Source organism: Engystomops pustulosus, chromosome 1 (genome assembly GCF_040894005.1).
Source record: "Engystomops pustulosus chromosome 1, aEngPut4.maternal, whole genome shotgun sequence".
Lineage (NCBI taxonomy): Eukaryota > Metazoa > Chordata > Amphibia > Anura > Leptodactylidae > Engystomops > Engystomops pustulosus.
Window position 1 is genome coordinate 60685379 of NC_092411.1, and position 20368 is coordinate 60705746.

At 43.0% G+C, this 20368-nt stretch overlaps 1 protein-coding gene across 2 annotated transcripts in view; it reads right to left on the minus strand.

Moving 5' to 3' along the window:
• Positions 1-20368, minus strand: part of C1H5orf63 (chromosome 1 C5orf63 homolog) — a 37719-nt gene that overhangs the window by 11874 nt on the left and 5477 nt on the right. Inside the window, exon 2 of one of the 2 annotated variants that reach the window (XM_072141610.1) lies at positions 1000-1107. In XM_072141610.1, coding sequence (XP_071997711.1) covers positions 1000-1107 — 108 coding nt within the window. The remainder of the gene's footprint in view (positions 1-999; positions 1108-20368) is intronic. The other variant, XM_072141619.1, reaches the window with a different exon arrangement.

Consider the following 20368-nt stretch of genomic DNA (forward strand, 5'->3'; position numbering starts at 1 on the left):
CTGTGCTGTCATATCAATCCACTACCGCCATTCAATTGCCACTGCAAGTGTGGAATGCCAGCACCCATTGCAGCAGTTCACAGTGTGTTTTGCTGTAATGAAGCAGACACCTGTACTCTGTGAAGAAGGATAAGCCTGTGATCCCTCTACATACAGCCCTAATGCTACCATGCCATTCTATTGTGTCATTTATAGATTATTTATATTTACTGAAATAAAAAATACATAAATGTGTGAATTTATGTGTAAAATTGTAGAAAGAAAATGTATAATTAGATCCATATAAAAAATTGCTAAAGAAAAGAGCAAAAGAAATGAGGCATGATTAATATGTTGCCCCAATTCATATTTACTAAATTCTACATTAGTGAACTCTTGGGACCCCCTTCTTCCATGTTAATTACACACAAGACAAAATTATTAGTCAAATCCTACCAGGACATGATATATATAATACATAATTATTATACATACCGTATTTTCCGGACTATAAGGCGCACTTAAAAGCCTTGGATTTCCTTGGAAATCCAAAGTGCACCTTATAGTCCGGTGCACCCTATGTATGGCACAGGGCAGCGGACCATACTTACATAGGTCCCCGCTACCGGAGACAGCAGATCTCCAGCAAGAACTGCAGACCACGCGGCACGACAACTTCTGCCGCGTGGTCTGCAGTTCCCGCTGGGGATCTGCTGTCTCCGGTAGCGGGGACCTATGTAAGTATGGTCCGCTGCCCTCCTCCACCTCCCCCTCACCTTCCCCACTCACCTTCCCCGCGTCGCCGCGTCTCTTCTCAGCGTCGCGTCCCGTCGGGTCTCCGCTCCGCCCCTGGACCTCCGTCACGCCCCCGACCCTGCGCCTTATAGTCCGATGCGCCTTATATATGGAATTATTACATATATAAGGCGCATCGGACTAATGCGCCTTATATTCCGGTGCGCCTAATGGCCCGGAAAATACGGTATATTTTAATTACTGTTGCACTAAACGTGCACTTACCTTTGTGAACATAGTGAGCACTGGCTTCTCCTTCTGGGCTGTATAATGCCTTAAGGTCTCTAAAAAGGCTACATGCTTTACTCTGTGAAAATGCCTTAAATAAAACATCTGTTGTGAGAATAGAGAATTAAAACAACATTAAAGAAATCTACCGTCAAATTAATGAAAAATATTATTTTATTAAGCATGCAAGCAGTCCCCTGGTGTTCTGTAGGGTTATTCTGTAGTTGAATTTTGTTAGCAAGTCGGAACAGGTTTATTTTGTAAGTTTAACTTAAAGGGGTCATTTACTTTTAGCACATTCCAGCAAATAATTGATATTGTTTGCATAAAGAAAAGTTATACAATTTTCCAATATACCCTATGTATCAATGGCGTTTTCTAGATTTCGGCTTTCTGTTATGCAAACAGGAAGCTTCATTCTTTACTTCCTGTAAATAAACAGCGGCCCATAGTCATAGGATGTCACACAGGTGCAAGGCTCATTCTATCACACAATGGAATAAGAGCTGTGTGATGCTAATGAGCCGTGCACCTATCTGAAATCACATGACCATGGACCGGTGTTTATCTACAGGAAGTAAACCTGAAGCTTCCTGTTGCATGACAGCAAGCAAAGATTTAGAACCATAAAGAATTGATACAGAAGGTAGATGCGAAATTGTCTACGTTACATTCATTACACAAACAATATCAATTAGTTGCTGGAATGTGCTTAATGCGAACAACCACTTCATTTGTCTTGTCCCTGTGACAACTGTATTTTTAAAATTTTGGGTTGTTGTGAGAACAAGGATAAATAAAGCTTCACTGCAGACATGTTTTATAACTCTTATAGTTGCTTTACCAGAGATCACAGGGGGGCAGAGAAGACTATCTGTAAATAGTTGTAGTTGGGAACTGCCCATATTTAAAAAGTACCAATCATTTCAAAGAGTTTTTTTTTTTATTTGGAAAGGAGATCATTTGAGGTTATGTATAAAATTCAATTAGTGACAAAATAAATATCACATGCAGATAAAAATTGCAGAATACTGTAAACATGGTATGCAGTTTAATTTCAGGCAGATATGTATTGTAACTCACAAAAGTGGGTACACCTCTCCTTTATGATGCAATATAAAGAGTAAGTGCACAGTGTATAACAGTGTAAATCCTAAAAACTCAACATACATCTATTATTGTCTCATACACTGGAAGCAAAATCGAATATGACCCTAAGTGACAATGGGCATATTGAGCCCAATTAGGCTTTTCCCCTCCCCGTTTCATGTGACTTGTTTGAGTTACCCCGATATGAGAACTAGCAAAAAACAGAAGCCCTATAAGTAGATGTGGAAGGTTATTTTTATTCAACTGACATTCAACATTCAACTGGCAAACATAATGTGACCAGAGATCGCACTAACGCCTATACAAGTGTCTATGACGCTTGTATAGGAAGTTTAACTCTGAAAAAAATCAGGCTTATAAATCCATCTGAATTTTCTGTTCTCTCCACTAATCCTGGCCACGGATCTGTTCCACCAGCATGGGAGAGGGAGGTGGCGAGGGCCTGCCCATTTAGCAGCCCAGAGCAATTCTAAGTTTCTTTTCTAGGTCATCCCTGCGTGTCAAGACTAGCAGAGAAAAACGCCAGAATAACTTCCATAAGAAATTAAATAATTTCGTAGATTTTATTTTTAATTATATTACAAAATCCAATTACTTTATTGTTTCTGTAAATGACCCAGCAATGTAACCACCTTCAAATCAGGATGATATTTCTCTTTCTTATTGAAGGCAATTTTGTATTATTACCTGTCTTTCACAGCAGGCAAGCTACTCTTCATATCTGGTTTCTCGTGGTGGCTTTCTCTTGTTATTTATTTTTAAGAAGAGACTATCACAACCTAGCCGCTGTCACTTCATATTGAGTGAAATTCATAGGCAGCTTTCATTTTGCTCCATGTAAAATGACTGGAATACATTACAGTCAACATGCAGGAAGCCAATAGCAAGTTTCTGTCTGTGGATGAAATCAAAGGTAGAGCATTTATACAGCATTTTATATATAACCGAGGACCTCCAGCCAAAGAGAAAAATACTGAAATCCTCAGATCTAGCGAAAAAGATATCAAAAACAATATTCCCTTAATATACAGTAACAATAGCAAAATGTGGCTACCGTATATAACATGCATAAAAGTCTCGTCTCCAAATGCTTTTATATAATAATCACCCTAATCAGGTTCAATAAAAAAAAGTGTGTTACGTAGTCATTTCAGTGATAACTTTGTATCAAATTCACCTTTCTACAAAATTGGTGTACAGCAGTGCAATGGTAAATGGACAAAACACAAACTATTTCAGCCCTGTTACATCCTCCTGCCACTCTTGTGATGCCTAACAGCCCTGCAATGATGGTGTCACAGTCGTTGTTCATGTGACTGCTACTGCCAATTACTGGTCACGCAAGAAACGCCCCTGCCCCTACCCCATCAACAATGTAAGTGAAGTCTTTGATGCAGATCCGATTGAGAGAATCAAGAATGACTGCTGAGTACTGGTAACTTTAAAAAACGTTTGGGGTTGTCCAAAATCAGCATTTGTTAGCTTTATTGTTTTTTTTGTTTAGGAGCATATCTGTATTTCCCTTACATTTCTACAGTACCCCCATCTATTCCGCTATGGTTCTTTCACCAGTTTGGTTCAAGACATTTCTTGCTTTGTTCGATAAAAACTTAAAATCGGTTGCATAAAGTTTGCATGTTATCTGCTATCCACAAGATAGGGATAGCAAGCTGATTAGTGAGAGCATTGACCATTATGAGAACATGATCCCAACAATCCAGAGAATCGGGCCCCATTCTCACTAATGGGTGGGGTGGCAGGATAAGCAGAGAGAGTCGAAAATTTCTCCACAGTCTATATGAGTGCCAGAGATAGCTGTGCACCGTGCTCTGCAATTTCTGACCCTTCTATAGTATTGAACGGCGCGGCAGGATGCGTGATTATCCTGTTGTTCCACTCATTAGTGAGAACGGCTGGAAGTACTGTACTTGTAGGGGATCCCGGCCATTGAGCCTTTACCTATAAACTTGTTATCTAATGGTTTGTTGGTACAACTCCTTTTTCTTCTGTATTGTAAGCCAAGCACATTAAAAGAAATCTACCATCAAAATCGGGCATGATAAACCAGGGGCACTTACTCATAGATCCAGGCACGGTGACTGTGGCAATCTCCTAATATTTGTTATACATTTCCTCCTTCCTGCTAAAAGCTACCCCTTACTCCCTCAAAATTTCACCCCTCCCTCTGCCTGCAGTAATCTCACATAGTTGGAGGGGGAGACATGCTGCTGCACAGTGTAACAGCTTGTTAAGATACAGTACAAGGGGGAACTAGCATTACATAGTCTGCCTCTAGGCCAAGGGATAGCAAAGCAATCCCTAGGTCCCAGGGGATGGGGTAGGAAATAATGACTCGAAGTGTGTTATATACGGTTTTCCACAATGATTGTACTGGTTTGCAATTCCACCAGACATGTAATAATGAGCCCTTTTCATCGCTGCATCTCCATCATATGTCTGATGTATTGGGGTACATTTTAGCTAATCGGTATGGTGTTAAATACCATCTATACAATAATTTGCGTGTTGTTTCCTGATGTTTGATGCATTGCGATGTTTGAGTTGTCATGGAAAATGCATGTTCCCAAGTAGTTGTCTATTTAATTTTATTTTCCCAGGAATGGCAGTTTATCTGGATGGTTAAGTAGCAATAATTCTCTGTAACCTTTGCTTATGCCTTTTTTTTGTTTATTTGTAATGGAAGATTTCACCAATAACGATCACTTTTAACCCCCTTACTTTACAATTTTAATCAGTTTTAATGTGGTTTTAGATCCTATGACCCTATAATGGTCAGTGTAAGATTCCAGAGTGTGGGCAGGGCCTCTCTAATCAGACACTTTATGATTCATCTGTGCTATGAAATTCTGTGAGCTGACAATGTGCTTAGATTATCAGGGTACATGTTTATCTAACCTTGTATTTAGTTTGTGAACATTGTAGTATCTGACACATAGAAAGAGAGATGAGACAGATCAGATATGAGATGATGAGATCCATGAGATGCATATAACACCTAACGACACGCTCAGCTCTGCTAATTCACCTATAACACACACAGCTCTGTTATATGTCTCCCTCCCGGATAAAGACCTTATCTGTCTGTAGCTGATAGAGTAAGTCTCTACACACTGCTGCTTGCCAGCAGGAAGTGCCTGTGTCAGAGCTGGTCTTGTAATGCAGGGTGGAGGGGCAGGATGCAGAGAGAACTGCAGTGTGCAGACAGGAGAAGCTATTCTGAATTTGCCCACTGTGGAACTAATAAAGGATTATTTTATTCAGAAGAATAATCTGACCATTGTCAGAAGATGTACGGTTGGATCCAGTAGCAACCAAAATTGTAAACACCAGGACTGACAGGTTAGAATTATAGCTGTGACATGTTGTATTTTGTCTTTATAACAGTGAATTAGAGAATATTTAATTTTGTTATCTTGAGTGTATTTAATAATATTGTCTTTGTGAGAATAGCCCTTTAAGCTTCAAGAAAATCCACAATGTGTCTCTTCAGAAAGCTGAGGACAAAGAAGAAGCATACAATGCAATAAATCATTACATCGCTTACCAGCTGTATACTAAGCGTAACCAGAAGCCATCCACATGTAAGGAATTAAATATAGAAGTTCTCTGTGGAAATGACAGATCGAAATTTCATAAGAAAGAACTTTTTTTTTTTAACTGAAAATTTTCCCTTCAACCGTCTGTCTGAAGAAAACAATAGTCCCTCTCTAATGGGAAAGCAATACAACATAAATTGCACCTTCAAAGTAGCGCTTTTTTTGGTGCATTTTAAGACACCATGATAACTCTGCACCCCCTCATTAGGTGACAAAGAAAGCAAAAGCTAGACATGAGCAATAGGGGGTACAGCACATGGGTTTTCAGCTCAACCAGCAGTAAAATCAGCCTAAAGAGTGAGCTTTCAGAGGAATGGGCTTTTAATGTTCCTAAACCTGCTGCTTTGTTAGGCTAAAGCAGGGAAAGGCAGAATGGTAGACTTCATAAGCACAGTGCTTATTAAAGATAAAGGCATCCATTCATGTAGCGCTGAGACAGGCGGATTGGCGGTCGCCGGTGAGATACATTCCAGCTCATGACTAAAACCTTCAACTTTAGGGGTAATTAGTACAAACCTGACTTCAAGGCAAAGTGCCAGCTACAAGCCGACCTTAACACCTGAGCACCCGGAGCAAGAACTGATGAGGATCCTGCGAAAACCTGTCATGATACATTAGATTAAGCTGAAATCTTATAGTGGTGCTGGAAGAAGTGCTCCCACTGCCTCTGTACCCAGAAAAGAAATGCTACTGCGTTATGCAGGTCTTCCCAGCGTGACAGGCTTCATTCACTCCAGCTTACTGAAGTATGGGGGAAGCACAGCGGTATAAAGGGCACGTACTACACCCTGTCATATAACGTTATTAGTTTTACTTTATGTACTGTGAGAAGGTACAAGGGGCCATTATTGATGGCAGATATGTGTCACCGAGGTGCCTGGCCTCAGTGAAGTGAGCCGGTTAATGTTTGGTCAGGAACCTTAGGTTTCTGACAATTGTTAATATAGCAAAGCTGCTTAATGCAGTTGATCCGGGCCGGCTTTCATTGGAGTAGTCAAGAGCAGGGTGGGTGACTACTCCCACATATCCAGGCCAGGTTTTGGCTGAGAGATAAAGCCAGGAAGCTCAGGTGAGCTGGGGGAATGTGTGTTTGCAGTCTGGAAGTCTCTGCTATACTGCATGCAGAGCTGGAGGTGTTACACAGCCAAGGATCAGCAATAGTGACATTGTTTGGTTATGCTGCTGGATGGAGACACAACCTACAAAGGACTGTGAGTCAGACCTGTTTATATGGACTGTATTTTCTGTTATATGCTGAAGCAAGCGATTCTGTTTCGTTAAACTGTTTTGGAAAGAAATAAAACAGCTACCTGGACTGTTACTGAAGTTGCCATTCGAGTTGATCCCCTACAATTGGTGCTTTGGATGTGGGCATAATCCCCTGGATATATTGTTTGTTTAGAGCAAAGGCTTCAGCTCAGAGCCAGCACACAGCAGCTGCCATGGAGGAGGTGATCAAGCACCTTGTGCAGTTAAACTTGCAGCAACAGAGAGCACATGCTGAGGCTTTGCAAGCCCAACAGGAGACCAACAAGCTCCTTGTCCAGCAGATGGCAGTACTGACAGACGCCGTCCGCATGCAGGAGAGTCCAGCTCTGCCAAACCGAGATGATGGTCACCTTGTCAGAAAGACTGTAAGGGAAGCATTGCAGAAGATGACCCCGGAGGATGACGTTGAGGCGTTCCTCACAGTATTTGAGCGAGTGGCTGACCGGGAGAAGCTGCCGCCAGGTCAGTGGGCTGAAGTACTGGCTCCATATTTAACTGGCGAGCCCCAAAAGGCGTATTATGACCTGGCCCTGCAGGATGCCAAGGAGTATCCCAAATTAAAAGCGGAAATACTGGCACGGCTTGGTGCCACCTTAGCAGTCCGAGCACAGAGGGTGCACCACTGGGCCTATAGCCTGGACAAGCCGCCAAGATCACAGCTGTTTGACCTTTTGCATCTAGTCCAGAAGTGGTTGCAACCAGACACCTGCTCTCCAGCCCAGATTGTCGAACGAGTGGTTGTAGACCGATTTATGCACTCGCTTCCCCGTGCCATACAGTGCTGGGTTGCACAGGGTGACCCCCAGAATGCAGATGATCTAGTGGGACTGGTGGAGAGGTTCCACACTATGGAGAAATCCCTGGGAGGGCCAGGGGATATGAAATCCGTATACTGGGAGCCCCTAAAAGATTGGAACTGTCAGAGACTGGGGCCTAAAACCTCTCATTATGGTCGCACCAAGGACAAAGGGAGGTACAAACCAGTGACCAAAGGGATACCCCGGGAGGTAATTTGTTGGAGATGTCATGCTGCGGGTCATATGGCGGCCCAGTGTCCCCTCACCACAGAGCCCATGGATTGCTATGTGGGTCGCCGCAGTTCCCTTTTTGCCCAGCCTACATGTAGTGCCATATCAGCCAAGGGGGAGGGACCACAGATGTGTACCCTGATGGTTAATGGGACTCTTGTTTCAGGACTGTTGGACTCAGGGAGTTTGGTCACTCTCATCTCGGCCACTCTCCCTCACATTATGGCCCCTGGGAAAACTCTGGGTGTCACATGCATCCATGGGGACACCAAGGTTTACCCAGTGGCTCAGGTTATGCTTGGGACAGACCAGGGTACTGTGTTGCACAATGTGGGGGTTGTTAAACAACTGATGTATGAGGTAATTGTTGGACGTGATTGCCCTCTGTTCTGGGACCTGTGGGCCAAGGCAGCTTTGCAAAGTTTCCCAGAGAACCCAGTCAGCTCTGTTGATGGAAATCCTGAGGAAACACCAGGGTTTCCTCTGAATGTCCTAATAGGGGAGAATGAGGAAGATTCAACTTCAGAGGAGGCAGCTGTCCCTGACTTAAATGTATCCAGGGAAAATTTTGGCACAGCCCAACTCCGGGACATGACCTTAAAAGGGGCGCTAGAGAATGTTACAGTGTTAAATGGGGCTGCTCAAGAACCTGGGGCAGACAACCGGTACCCACATTTTGCCCTGAATCAGGACCTTTTATATCGGGTGACTAAAATAAGGGATGAGATAGTAGAGCAGCTACTAGTCCCGGGGCCATATAGACGTATGGTTATGGATATGGCCCATTCACATGTGTTGGGAGGTCACCTAGGGGTGGACAAAACACTTGAGAGGGTACTACAACGATTCTATTGGCCAGGTTGTTACCGGGAAATCAGAGATTACTGTCAATCCTGCCCTATCTGCCAGATCACATCCCCAGTGGCACATTTCCGCAGCCCTCTGGTCCCTTTGCCAATTATTGAGGTCCCATTTGAAAGAATAGCAATGGAACTGGTAGGACCCTTAGTGAAGTCAGCTCGGGGGCATCAGTACATCCTGGTCATTGTGGATTATGCAACACGTTACCCCGAGGCTGTCCCCCTAAGGAACCCCTCCTCCAGAAATATTGCCAGGGAGTTGTTCTATGTTTTTTCCCGTACAGGGATTCCCAAGGAGATCTTAACGGACCAGGGAACCCCGTTCATGTCAAAGGTGATGAGGGAACTGTGTAAGGCGTTAAAAGTCACCCAGTTGCGCACATCAGTGTACCACCCCCAGACAGATGGTCTCGTGGAACGATTTAATAAGACCCTGAAAGCCATGCTGAAAAAGGTGGTAGAGAAGGATGGGCGAGACTGGGACTGTCTTTTACCATATCTTTTGTTTTCAATTAGAGAAGTGCCCCAATCCTCCACTGGGTTTTCACCCTTTGAATTACTTTATGGCAGGCACCCCAGAGGTCTCTTAGATGTGGCAAAAGAAACTTGGGAAAGTGAGGTTACACCATATAAGAGTGTGGTTGAGCATGTAGCTCAGATGCAGGAAAGGATGTCCAGGGTGATGCCAATTGTAAAGGAGCATCTTCTCCAGGCCCAAGAGTCACAGGCCAGGGTCTATAATAGATCTGCTCGTGTGAGACAGTTCCATCCAGGAGATCGCATACTGGTGTTAGTCCCTACTGTGGAGAGCAAGTTCCTAGCGAAATGGCAGGGGCCCTATGAGATAGTGGAAAAGGTTGGGGAGGTCAACTATAGGGTCCATCAGCCAGGGAAGCGGAAGCCCTTCCAAATCTATCATGTCAATCTGATCAAACCCTGGAAAGAGAGAGACCCCCCTGAGGCTTCTTGCCTAGTGACTCAATCGGAGTCAGCCATCGAAGCCATAAAAATTTCAGAGACCTTATCCCCTTCCCAAAAACAACATTGTAGGGAAATGCTGCAGAGGAACAAGGATCTCTTCACAGAAAGCCCTGGTTGTACTAATGTGATAGAACATGAAATCCTCACAGAGCCTCATGTCAGGGTAAATTTAAAGCCATACAGGATCCCTGAGGCCCGTAGGGAGGTAATCTCCAAAGAAGTCCACAGGATGTTAGAACTGGGAGTGATTGAGAGGTCCAAAAGTGGGTGGTCCAGCCCCATAGTGTTAGTGCCAAAGCCAAATGGTGAATGGAGATTCTGCAATGACTACCACAGACTCAATGAGGTATCCACAGTGGATGCTTACCCCATGCCCAGGGTGGATGAGCTAATAGAGCAATTAGGGCCAGCCAGGTACATCAGCACCCTAGACCTTACTAAGGGATATTGGCAGATTCCATTGTCTAAAGAGGCTAAGGAAAAAACAGCTTTTTCCACACCTGAGGGGAGTTTCCAATACGTTCGAATGCCATTTGGGTTGCAGGGGGCCCCTGCCACTTTCCAGAGAGCCATGGACCAGGTTCTACGTCCTCACAGGAAGTATGCAGCAGCGTACTTGGATGATATTGTCATTTTTAGTCATGACTGGGAAAGTCACCTCATTAAGCTTCAGGCTGTCCTGAATTCTCTAAGAAAGGCTGGATTTACGATTAATCCAAATAAATGTGCCCTAGGAATGGACGAAACCAGGTACCTGGGTTACATAGTGGGAAGAGGGGAAATTAAACCCCAACTGAATAAAGTGGAAGCTATTCAGAATTGGCCCCGCCCACTTAACAAGAAACAGGTCCGGGCATTTCTAGGAATTGTGGGATACTACAGGCGATTTGTCCCCAGGTTTGCAGAGATAGCAGTTCCTTTGACTGACCTCACAAAGGGTACAAAGTCGGCAATGGTGCAGTGGTCTCCAGAAGCAGAGGGGGCTTTTAAAGAGTTAAAGGAAGCCTTGTGTAGTCAACCAGTGTTGATAGCTCCTGACTTCTCCCGCGAGTTTGTGGTCCAGACAGATGCGTCTGATGTAGGTCTGGGTGCAGTTATGTCTCAAGTAGTCAATGGGGAAGAGCACCCAGTAATTTATCTTAGCAGGAAACTGTCCCCAGCGGAGAAAAATTATGCCATCATTGAGAAAGAATGTCTGGCCATAAAGTGGGCACTAGACTCCCTCAGGTACTATTTATTGGGAAGGAGGTTCAAACTAGTGTCAGACCATGCCCCACTAAGATGGATGCGGGAGAAGAAGGGGAAAAATGCCCGGGTCACCCGCTGGTTCCTGGCCCTACAAGATTTTTCTTTCACAGTGGAGCACAGGCCAGGAAAAATGCAGGGAAATGCAGACGCCCTGTCAAGGGTGCATAGTCTGGTGGCTAAAGGTGCCAAAACCCCCGGCTTTTGTCAGAGGAGGGGGGTATGTGAGAAGGTACAAGGGGCCATTATTGATGGCAGATATGTGTCACCGAGGTGCCTGGCCTCAGTGAAGTGAGCCGGTTAATGTTTGGTCAGGAACCTTAGGTTTCTGACAATTGTTAATATAGCAAAGCTGCTTAATGCAGTTGATCCGGGCCGGCTTTCATTGGAGTAGTCAAGAGCAGGGTGGGTGACTACTCCCACATATCCAGGCCAGGTTTTGGCTGAGAGATAAAGCCAGGAAGCTCAGGTGAGCTGGGGGAATGTGTGTTTGCAGTCTGGAAGTCTCTGCTATACTGCATGCAGAGCTGGAGGTGTTACACAGCCAAGGATCAGCAATAGTGACATTGTTTGGTTATGCTGCTGGATGGAGACACAACCTACAAAGGACTGTGAGTCAAGCCTGTTTATATGGACTGTATTTTCTGTTATATGCTGAAGCAAGCGATTCTGTTTCGTTAAACTGTTTTGGAAAGAAATAAAACAGCTACCTGGACTGTTACTGAAGTTGCCATTTGAGTTGATCCCCTACAGTACATAAGGTAATACAGCGATTTAGGATTCATTGACAAAAATAAATTATCTGTATGAACATAAGAACATTGGCTGCACACGAACGGATTTAGCCTGTGGAAATGGAGCCGTAATTTGGTCTGATCCCAAGAAACAAGTCCAGAAATATAATTCAAGGACTCCCTATTTTCCGCACTTTACAAGTTATACCAGTGCAGGTGCAGCTGTGTGGTCGGCAGCCAGGGAATCCCATTTCATTTTTATGCAAAGACTCCCTTCCTGTGAAATGTGTTCTGTCTGTGGAACTGTTTCCGTTAGGCTGCGTTTCCATAGGCTGAACCCTTTTCTCTGCATCCGGCCATTTTCTGGATCCTCTATTAAGGCCTTAATAATCAATCTGCTTACCCATAACTTCATTAGGATCACAGTACCTGAACCGCCTACAGAACTACTAAAATAAACTACATGTAATGTATGCCTTTGAATAATGCTTAAAGGGAACCTGTCACCAGGAGACCCATATTTAGCACCCCCCCCCCCCCCGTCCCCACAGAGTTTTCATATGTAAAATAGATTTTAAAGAAAAAAAAAGATATGTTATATAGAACCTTTCAATGCCATGTGCTCTGTGACTAGGCACTTGTCACCTGGGAGTGGCTATAGTGGAGCAGTTCCCCCCCCCCCACCCTTGGGAAACCGCTCTTCCATGTGTCCTTTTCATATATATGAAAAAGTCCATCACACGCCTTAGCTACGCCCAAGGGACAAAATGCCTAGTCACAGAGCACTTGGCTTGAAAGGTACTATATAACATAGGTTTTACAGAAAAAAAAGTTATTTTTATACAAAAAATATTTGCCAGTTCTTTTTAAAGACTGTCAACTTTAACTAAGGCTACATTCACACGGACGTATGAAAACGGCCGTATACATACCGTTTTTTTACGGGTTACATACGGCCACATTCACTTCAATGGACAATACGTCCAACCATTTATATTGCCGTTTTTGACACTGGAGTGTACGTACCGTATACTGGCCGTATAAAAATATAGAGCATGTCCTATTTTCTCCCGTATTTCAGTTCTGTATGCCCTAAAAGTCTATGGGCATGTATAAAATACGGGTTAAATACGTGCTGCATACGGATTAAAAACGTCACGTATATACGGGTTCATACGGCCCGTAAATACAGGACTGGAGAAATCATACGGTCGTGTGAATGTAGCCTAAGGCTGAGCATACACTTTAGATGGAAGCTATGAATTTTTACAGGGCTACCGTCGTTCACAATCCAGGCCCTTGTGCACAGCTGTCTGTGCTCTATTGATTTAATGGCTAGCACACAGAATAATTGGTTTCTATGGGCTTATACACACAAACGGGGCCTCATTCTCTGATGACACATTGGCCACAAGCAATAGAGAACAGTTCCGTTGTTTGTGGCTATTGATATGCACAACTGTAGGCATGTGCATGATGTACATGGGGATTCTGATGGCAAAGGAAAAAAGGGTCAGCAGAGCACATGCCTCCAGAATACAAGGGGGTAAGTTCCTCACCAAAGTGTACATTGAGTGAAACAAATAAACACGTTTTGGAGATTTTTGATTGTCTTCTTACGTCTATTTGCAAACTATAGCACAACCCTCTGTTATAATACGGGGGTAATCTTTTTAGGGCCATATAAAAGTTACAAAACAATATGAATACCAAAATACAATACAAAAACAAGAGCTAAAGCAATGGTTAATCAGCCTGGATGATGATGGAATTACAAAAAGTGCCTTCAGCATGTTCTTTCTAATCTGTCAAACCTTCCCTCAGTAAGAAAACATTCTCTTTTCATGTTAATGAACGTGTTGCCACATATCACAAACGTCTTTTTATGAAAACATTGTCGCTTTTGTTACAGATACCAGGCTTCTATAACACTTGCTAATTTTTGCAAGTGATGAACATTAAACAAGCCAACTATAAATCATGACTGACCGTTCCAAAACAAGCAAATGGTATTAGGTTTGCAGGAAAACTTAAAAAAGAAATCAGCTGTAGGTCATAGGGCAGTGATGGTGAACCTTTTAGAGATCAAGTGCCCAAATTACAACCAAACCCACTTATTTAAAGGCAAAGGACCAACATGGCAATTTAAGCAGTAACATGTTGCTACCTGTTTTGTCACGGCTTTTAATTGTATAGGTGTCCTGAAGACACCGATACAGTTAAAAGAAAGAGGGGAAAAACAGATTATCATTGTAGCTTCCTTCCAGGGTCCCCTGAACAGGAAGAACTGCGGGGCCCAGAGCAGGAGCTCCAATAATAACGCAGCCTTATCTGGACCTCCTTGCTCCTCCTGTAGTCCCAAGCAGCTAAAGCTGTGTAGCTTTAAAATAGTCCTGATCACAGAACATCCTGGGTGGCCAGGGACAGCACAAGGAGGTTTTGAGTCCTGTCTAGAAACTCTGTGCTGGGGTGATGGCCTGGGTGCCCACAGAGACTGCTCCAAGTGCCACCTCTGGCACCTGTGCCATAGGTTCGCCACCACTGTCATAGGATCATATATTAGCTTCAGGTGTTGGACGGAGCTTTACCAGGGCCCACCAAAGAATAAAATGGTCCTTCTACTAAACCTTTATAATGTTCCTACATCATATGTAGGGAAATATTATTTTCCATCCCCTTCTGTACAAATTAAAAAAATTTGCTCGCGTTTAAGCCGAAATTATAACCCTATCTCAGCATATATTGGAGTCAAGAAAAAAAACAAAAATGTGTACTCATCTTCCGACGCCCCCAGCAGGTCATCGTCCATACATCACAGACACGGCATCGGCTCCGTGTCCTGGTCCGTCGCAGTCTTCGTGAGATCAGCCACACACTGACATTCTAATTTGTGTGCCAACAAGCGGCTGACGTCATGGTGCCTGCGACGGACCGGGATACGGAGCCACGATGGATAGAAGAGGAGCTGCCAGGAGGTGTCGGAGGGGGAGTACACTTTTTGTTTTTTTTTCCTACAGGTAACGGCTGGCAGGCTATATACTCCAGGGGGGTGGGCAGCCTATATACTCCATGGGGCTGTGACCAATGCATTTCCCACCCTCGGCTTATACTTGAGTCAATAGGTTTTTCCAGGTTTTTTTGTGTCAAAATTAGGGGTCTCAGCTTATACTTCAGTATTTACGGTATATGGCTCGAAGCATTGCTACTAGGGGAGAGCATCTCACTACTTTCAGCAACTGATGCAGCTTGTATGGCAGCTTGTGTCCCCTGGCCACGAGCTAGATCAGTTGCTGGGACAGGAGATGCCAGGCGCCTGGAAGCAGTTAGAGTGGAGGTGCCCCCAGTAAGCCTCTAGAAATTTTATCAAAGTTAGACAAACCCTTTAAGTCACGTGTATAAGCCTAGCGCCATATTTACAATTTCATCCTTTGCTTCTCGAAGGCAAAAAGAGTTGTACACAAAGCCAAAAATGATGAGTATGGGAATCCCACCACAACATGCAAACCACCAAAAGAAAGTCTCAAACCACTAATCAGTACAAATACAATATAGATACAGTACTACAAAAAAATTCATATACTGTACAAATTGAGTCAAATTTATTGTCATACATGAAAATTTACAGATCTTCAATTAGTGTAAATCATTAGACTCATTTTACATTTAAAGGTATTACCTGAAAATGTTGATTAACATAAAGTAGCATAAAAAAAAGTTACAACATCTTAACATCAATAACGATTGGGTAAATATTTTATGAGATACTTTGAAAGAATCCAGACACTAAACGATCAGATACAAAAAAAAAAAAACCTACTGTATATACTCGAGTATAAGCCAAGGTACCTAATTTTAACAAAGAAACCTGGGAAAACCTTGGTCACAGCCTCCACCAAGTATGTAACTTGCCAGCCCCCTTGCCCCCAGTAGGTAGCCTGCCAGCCCCCGCAGTACGTAGCCTGCCAGCCCCCGCAGTACATAGCCCAGTATATAGGGAACTTAAACTGGTTTGGACATGTAACATGAAACAAGAGCTGGCGAGTAAATAAACAAAAGTTACAGACCTGAAGAGCAAACTCTGGAGTGTCTGACTGTTTTCACTCTCCACACCATCAGATGCACTTTTCACATTGCTTTCTCAAGGTTAGCTGCCCCCCCCCCCTCCATTGCTCTGTGTATGTTTTTATTCCCTGTGATCATTTAGTATGCAGATTCTTTCAAAATATCTAATAATACAAAAAAAATATTCATATACAAATAATCCATTTTATCTATTGCATTAGTACTGATTAGTGGTTTGAGACTTTCTTTTGGTGGTTTGCATGTCGTGGTGCGATTCCCATACTCAATCATTTTTGGCTTTGTGTACAACTCTTTTTGCCTTCAAGAAGTTAAGGCTGAAAACATGTGAATGTGGCCTTAGGCTTATACGCACTCCACACAGCGCTACAAGATGCATCTTCTTGTATGAATCGTTCTTTGTATTTTCTATTCAGTACTGGTTGGCGGTTTGGGATTATCATTGGCGGTTTGCACATTCACATGACATCAGTATTGGGTCCAATACACAGATGATATTTTTCCAGGAAGATTCTCCTCCTGGTTTTGGTTTACAAATTCTGATGCAAAACTCACTGATACAAGTGCAAAAGTGGAAAAAAAGAAAGAAAAGAAACAAAAACGCAGCACAAGCCTTTACCAGGGCTGCGGAGGCAGAGTGCGATATGGACGACTCCACAAATAGATAATAAATTATAAAAATGATTACGTTTCTTTTTAAGTGTCCTTTTTTCCTCATCTAAAGATTTGGGCCTGGAGTGCACAACATTTATTGGTCCAAGTGGCACATTATCATACTGCTTAACTTTAAGGGTCTGCACCAGTAACCCACACCCTAGATGCTCAAACAACCATTATAAATACCACAGTACAGCAATAAATACCAGTCCAGAAACTACATACCGCATTCAGAGCAGACAATAATAATGCAGAACCCAGAGCAGACAAGAATGATAATGGAGAGACCTCAGAATAGACAAATAATAGAGGAGACCCCCAGAGCAGACAACTGATAAGACTGGAGACCCCTAAAAATCCTCTCCTTTCCTAGCTCTTTTCTCCTCACTGTACCACTCTGCAGCTTCTGCTTTCTTCAATGTCCCGTGCTGGTTGTATGTGTCAGTAGCAGGAGATCACCCAGGAGCAGTACCGTACAGCTGACAAGTACTTACCACTCCTGGGTCCTCTTCTGGCACTCCGACCTGGGTCCTGGCACCACCACATACAACTAGCACCGGGCGCAAGTACACAGAGCCCAGCGTCAGGAGAAGTGAGGACTTCTCAGCTGCACTCACCCTTACTCACCTCTCTTCAACAATAAACAATTCCGTCAGTTGTGAAAGCCATACTTGGATTCTGACTGGTCCATGCACCACCCCGCTTCTAGGCTTTAACCCCTTACCGACATGTGACATAGTAATACGTCACAAGCCAGGTGTGAGTGCATGGAGAGGGTTCACCATAGCCGGTAAGTCTTTGCTGCATATTGCAGAAAAGACTTACCGGATCCATCGCCATGACAGCCTTGAGTTTTTCGAAGACCCAAGGCGTCTCGTTTTAACCCCAATGTGCTATTCTGTAGTATTGCAGTATTTGGTAGGATCAATGAGACAACCTAGGGTTAAAGTACCCTAGGGAGTCTGAAAAATAGTAAAAAAAAAAAAAAGTTTAAAAAAAATATATAATTAAAAACCTAAAAATTCAAATCACCCCCTTTCCCCTACAACTGATACAAATATAAATAAACAGTAAAAATCATAAACATTACGTATAGCCACACGCAAAAATGCCGTTATAGCTAAATATAATAATGGTTTTTCACTGTGTTTAACCCCGTAACGGAAAATAGCGCCCAAAGTCGCATTTTTGCCATCTTTAAAAATATAGAAATTCTATAAAAAGTGATCAAAAGTTCGTACAGTCTTAAAAATGCTAACATTGAAAACGTCATCAAAAGATGCAAAAAATGACACCACCAACAGCTCTGGCCAGAAGATGGCAAAATCCCAAAATGTTTTTTGTACAGGAGGTTTTAATTTTTGTAAATGTATGAAAACATTATAAAACCCATATAAATTTGGTATCCCCGTAATTGTACCGACCCAAAGAATAAAGTAGACATGTCATTTGGGGCGTACAGTGAAATCTGTAAAATCCAAACCCACAAGTATATGGTGCAAATGCGTTTTTTTCACCAATTTCACCGCTTTTGGAATTTTTTTTCCCGTTTCCCAGGACACGGCATGGAATATTAAATACCACCATTTTGAAGTTTCATTTGTTATGCAGAAAATAAGCCATATCACAGCTCTGTACATGGAAAAATAAAAAGTTATAGATTTTTGAAGGTGGGGAGTGAAAAATGAAAACGCAAAAACGAAAAAGGGCATCAGACACAGAGCTGATGCCGGTATCTGAGCCGAGTCGAACTGGCATCGGGATACACGGGGTGCTGTAACAACCGTGGTCGGAGTTGGCTCTGATCTTGAGTGTTTAAACCGTTGAATGCCGCGGTCAGCGCGACCGCAGCATTTAACCTGCTTTTGGGGGATCTTTCCCCCACCCCGATCGTTGCTGTGGCAGCCCTGGGGTCCGATCAGGACCCCAGAGCTGCCTGCAGGCAGTCCCTGAAAGATGGCATCATCTTATGTGCATAGGCTGACACCGCTAATACCCTGCAATACATCAGTAACAACCCGTAGAATAAAAGTACCATATATACTCGAGTATAAGCCTAGTTTTTCAGCACAAAAAAATGTGCTGAAAACCCAAACTCTGCTTATACTCGAGTAAAAAAAATATAGGCTTTACCAGGTTTTTGTGGTAAAATTAGGGGCCTCGGCTTATACTTGGGTCAGCTTATATTCGTGTATATACTGTAAATCATTATTGATGAACGCAGTAAAAAAAAAAAAACAGTAAAAAGAAACTGCCAAAAATGATGATTTTTACCTATTGAATCCCACAAAAAAATGCAATAAAAAGTGATCAAAAAAAACATGTACTCCAGAATGATACTGTTGCAAAGTACAACATGTCCCACAAAAAACAAGCCATCTCCCAGCTCCATAGCTCCTTCCCTTCTGTGCCTCCCTGTGAGCCCATAAAACAAGTAACGTCCACATGTGGGGGAGGTGGGGTCTCTGTACTCTGGAGAAACTGCATAACAAATTGTAAGGTGGGTTTTCTCTTTTTATCTTTTGGAAATGTGTAAAGTTTAGGGCTAAATGAATGTATTACTGACAACATTTGACCATTCTAAATTTCACCTCCATTTTGATTCAATTACTATGAAGATGTCAAGGGGTTAACAATCTTTGTAAAAGCTGTTTCTGATAGGTTGAGGGGTGCAGATTTGAAAATGGGTTGGTTATATAGGGGGGTTTTGATGTTAAATATGGAAAATTTCTATCAAAACTGTATTTATCCCCAAATAGTCAATTCTGAAAATATGGAAAATCAATATTTGATTTCAAAGCCGCGTAAATATATTATCCAGACATTTATATAAAGTAGACATATGGGAAATGTTATCCAGCAACTTATTTAGGTGGTAAATCTACCTGCCTGAAAACGCAATGATTTCTAAAATGGAAAATTTTTCATAAAATTCAGCATTTTCTCTTTTTTTTTTATAAATAAACGCAAAACTTATCAGCCACAATTTACCTCTGAAATGAAGTACAACATGTGAGGAAAAAAACTATCTCAGAATTGCTTTGATAAGTAATAGTGTTCAAAAGTTATAACCATATAAAGAGCCGCAGGTCAGAATACAAAAAATGGGGTTTAGCCATAAACTGGCTGCGTCCTTAAGAGGTTAAATCAAATAAAATAAAGACTGAAGATAATATTGTGACATTTATGTTTCTCAAAAAAACTGAAAAGTTGCATAAAACACAAAAATACCAGTTCTATCTTTGTACCACAGCCTGGCAGGTCTCCAGCACGTGGTGTGTGCAAGAAATATGGAGGGAGAGGCTGAGGTACTAGATCTCCCTGGGGCAACCCCTGAGGTGTAGGATGAGTCCTTGGGTTATGGATGGGGAAGCCCGTGGTGGTAGACAGCCATATCCAGGGATCAAACGGAGGCAACATTGTGCAAATCCACTGACGGTTCTTTACCGAACTTCAGACAGCAGGCAACGGCCAAACGTAACAGCAGTAGATTCAGCATGCTGGTACGCTAGTGGGAGGTCGCTGGTCCGCAGGAAGGTTACTCTCAGCCTGGTAGAAGCTGCAGTCTGGGTTGATATGCGGAGGAACTGTGTCCAATAGTGGAAGCTGCAGTTCTGGGCTTTAGTCTCCTTACTCGCCCGCAGGTATCAGGCAGCGTCCTGACATACCTCTTCATCCTGGTAGGGGGTCTGGACAGCAGCTCTGCAGGGAGCCGCACACTGGACCTGCTTCTCTATCTGCTGACTGGATTCAAGACCATGTGCTTCCACCCAGCAGAGGTTTTC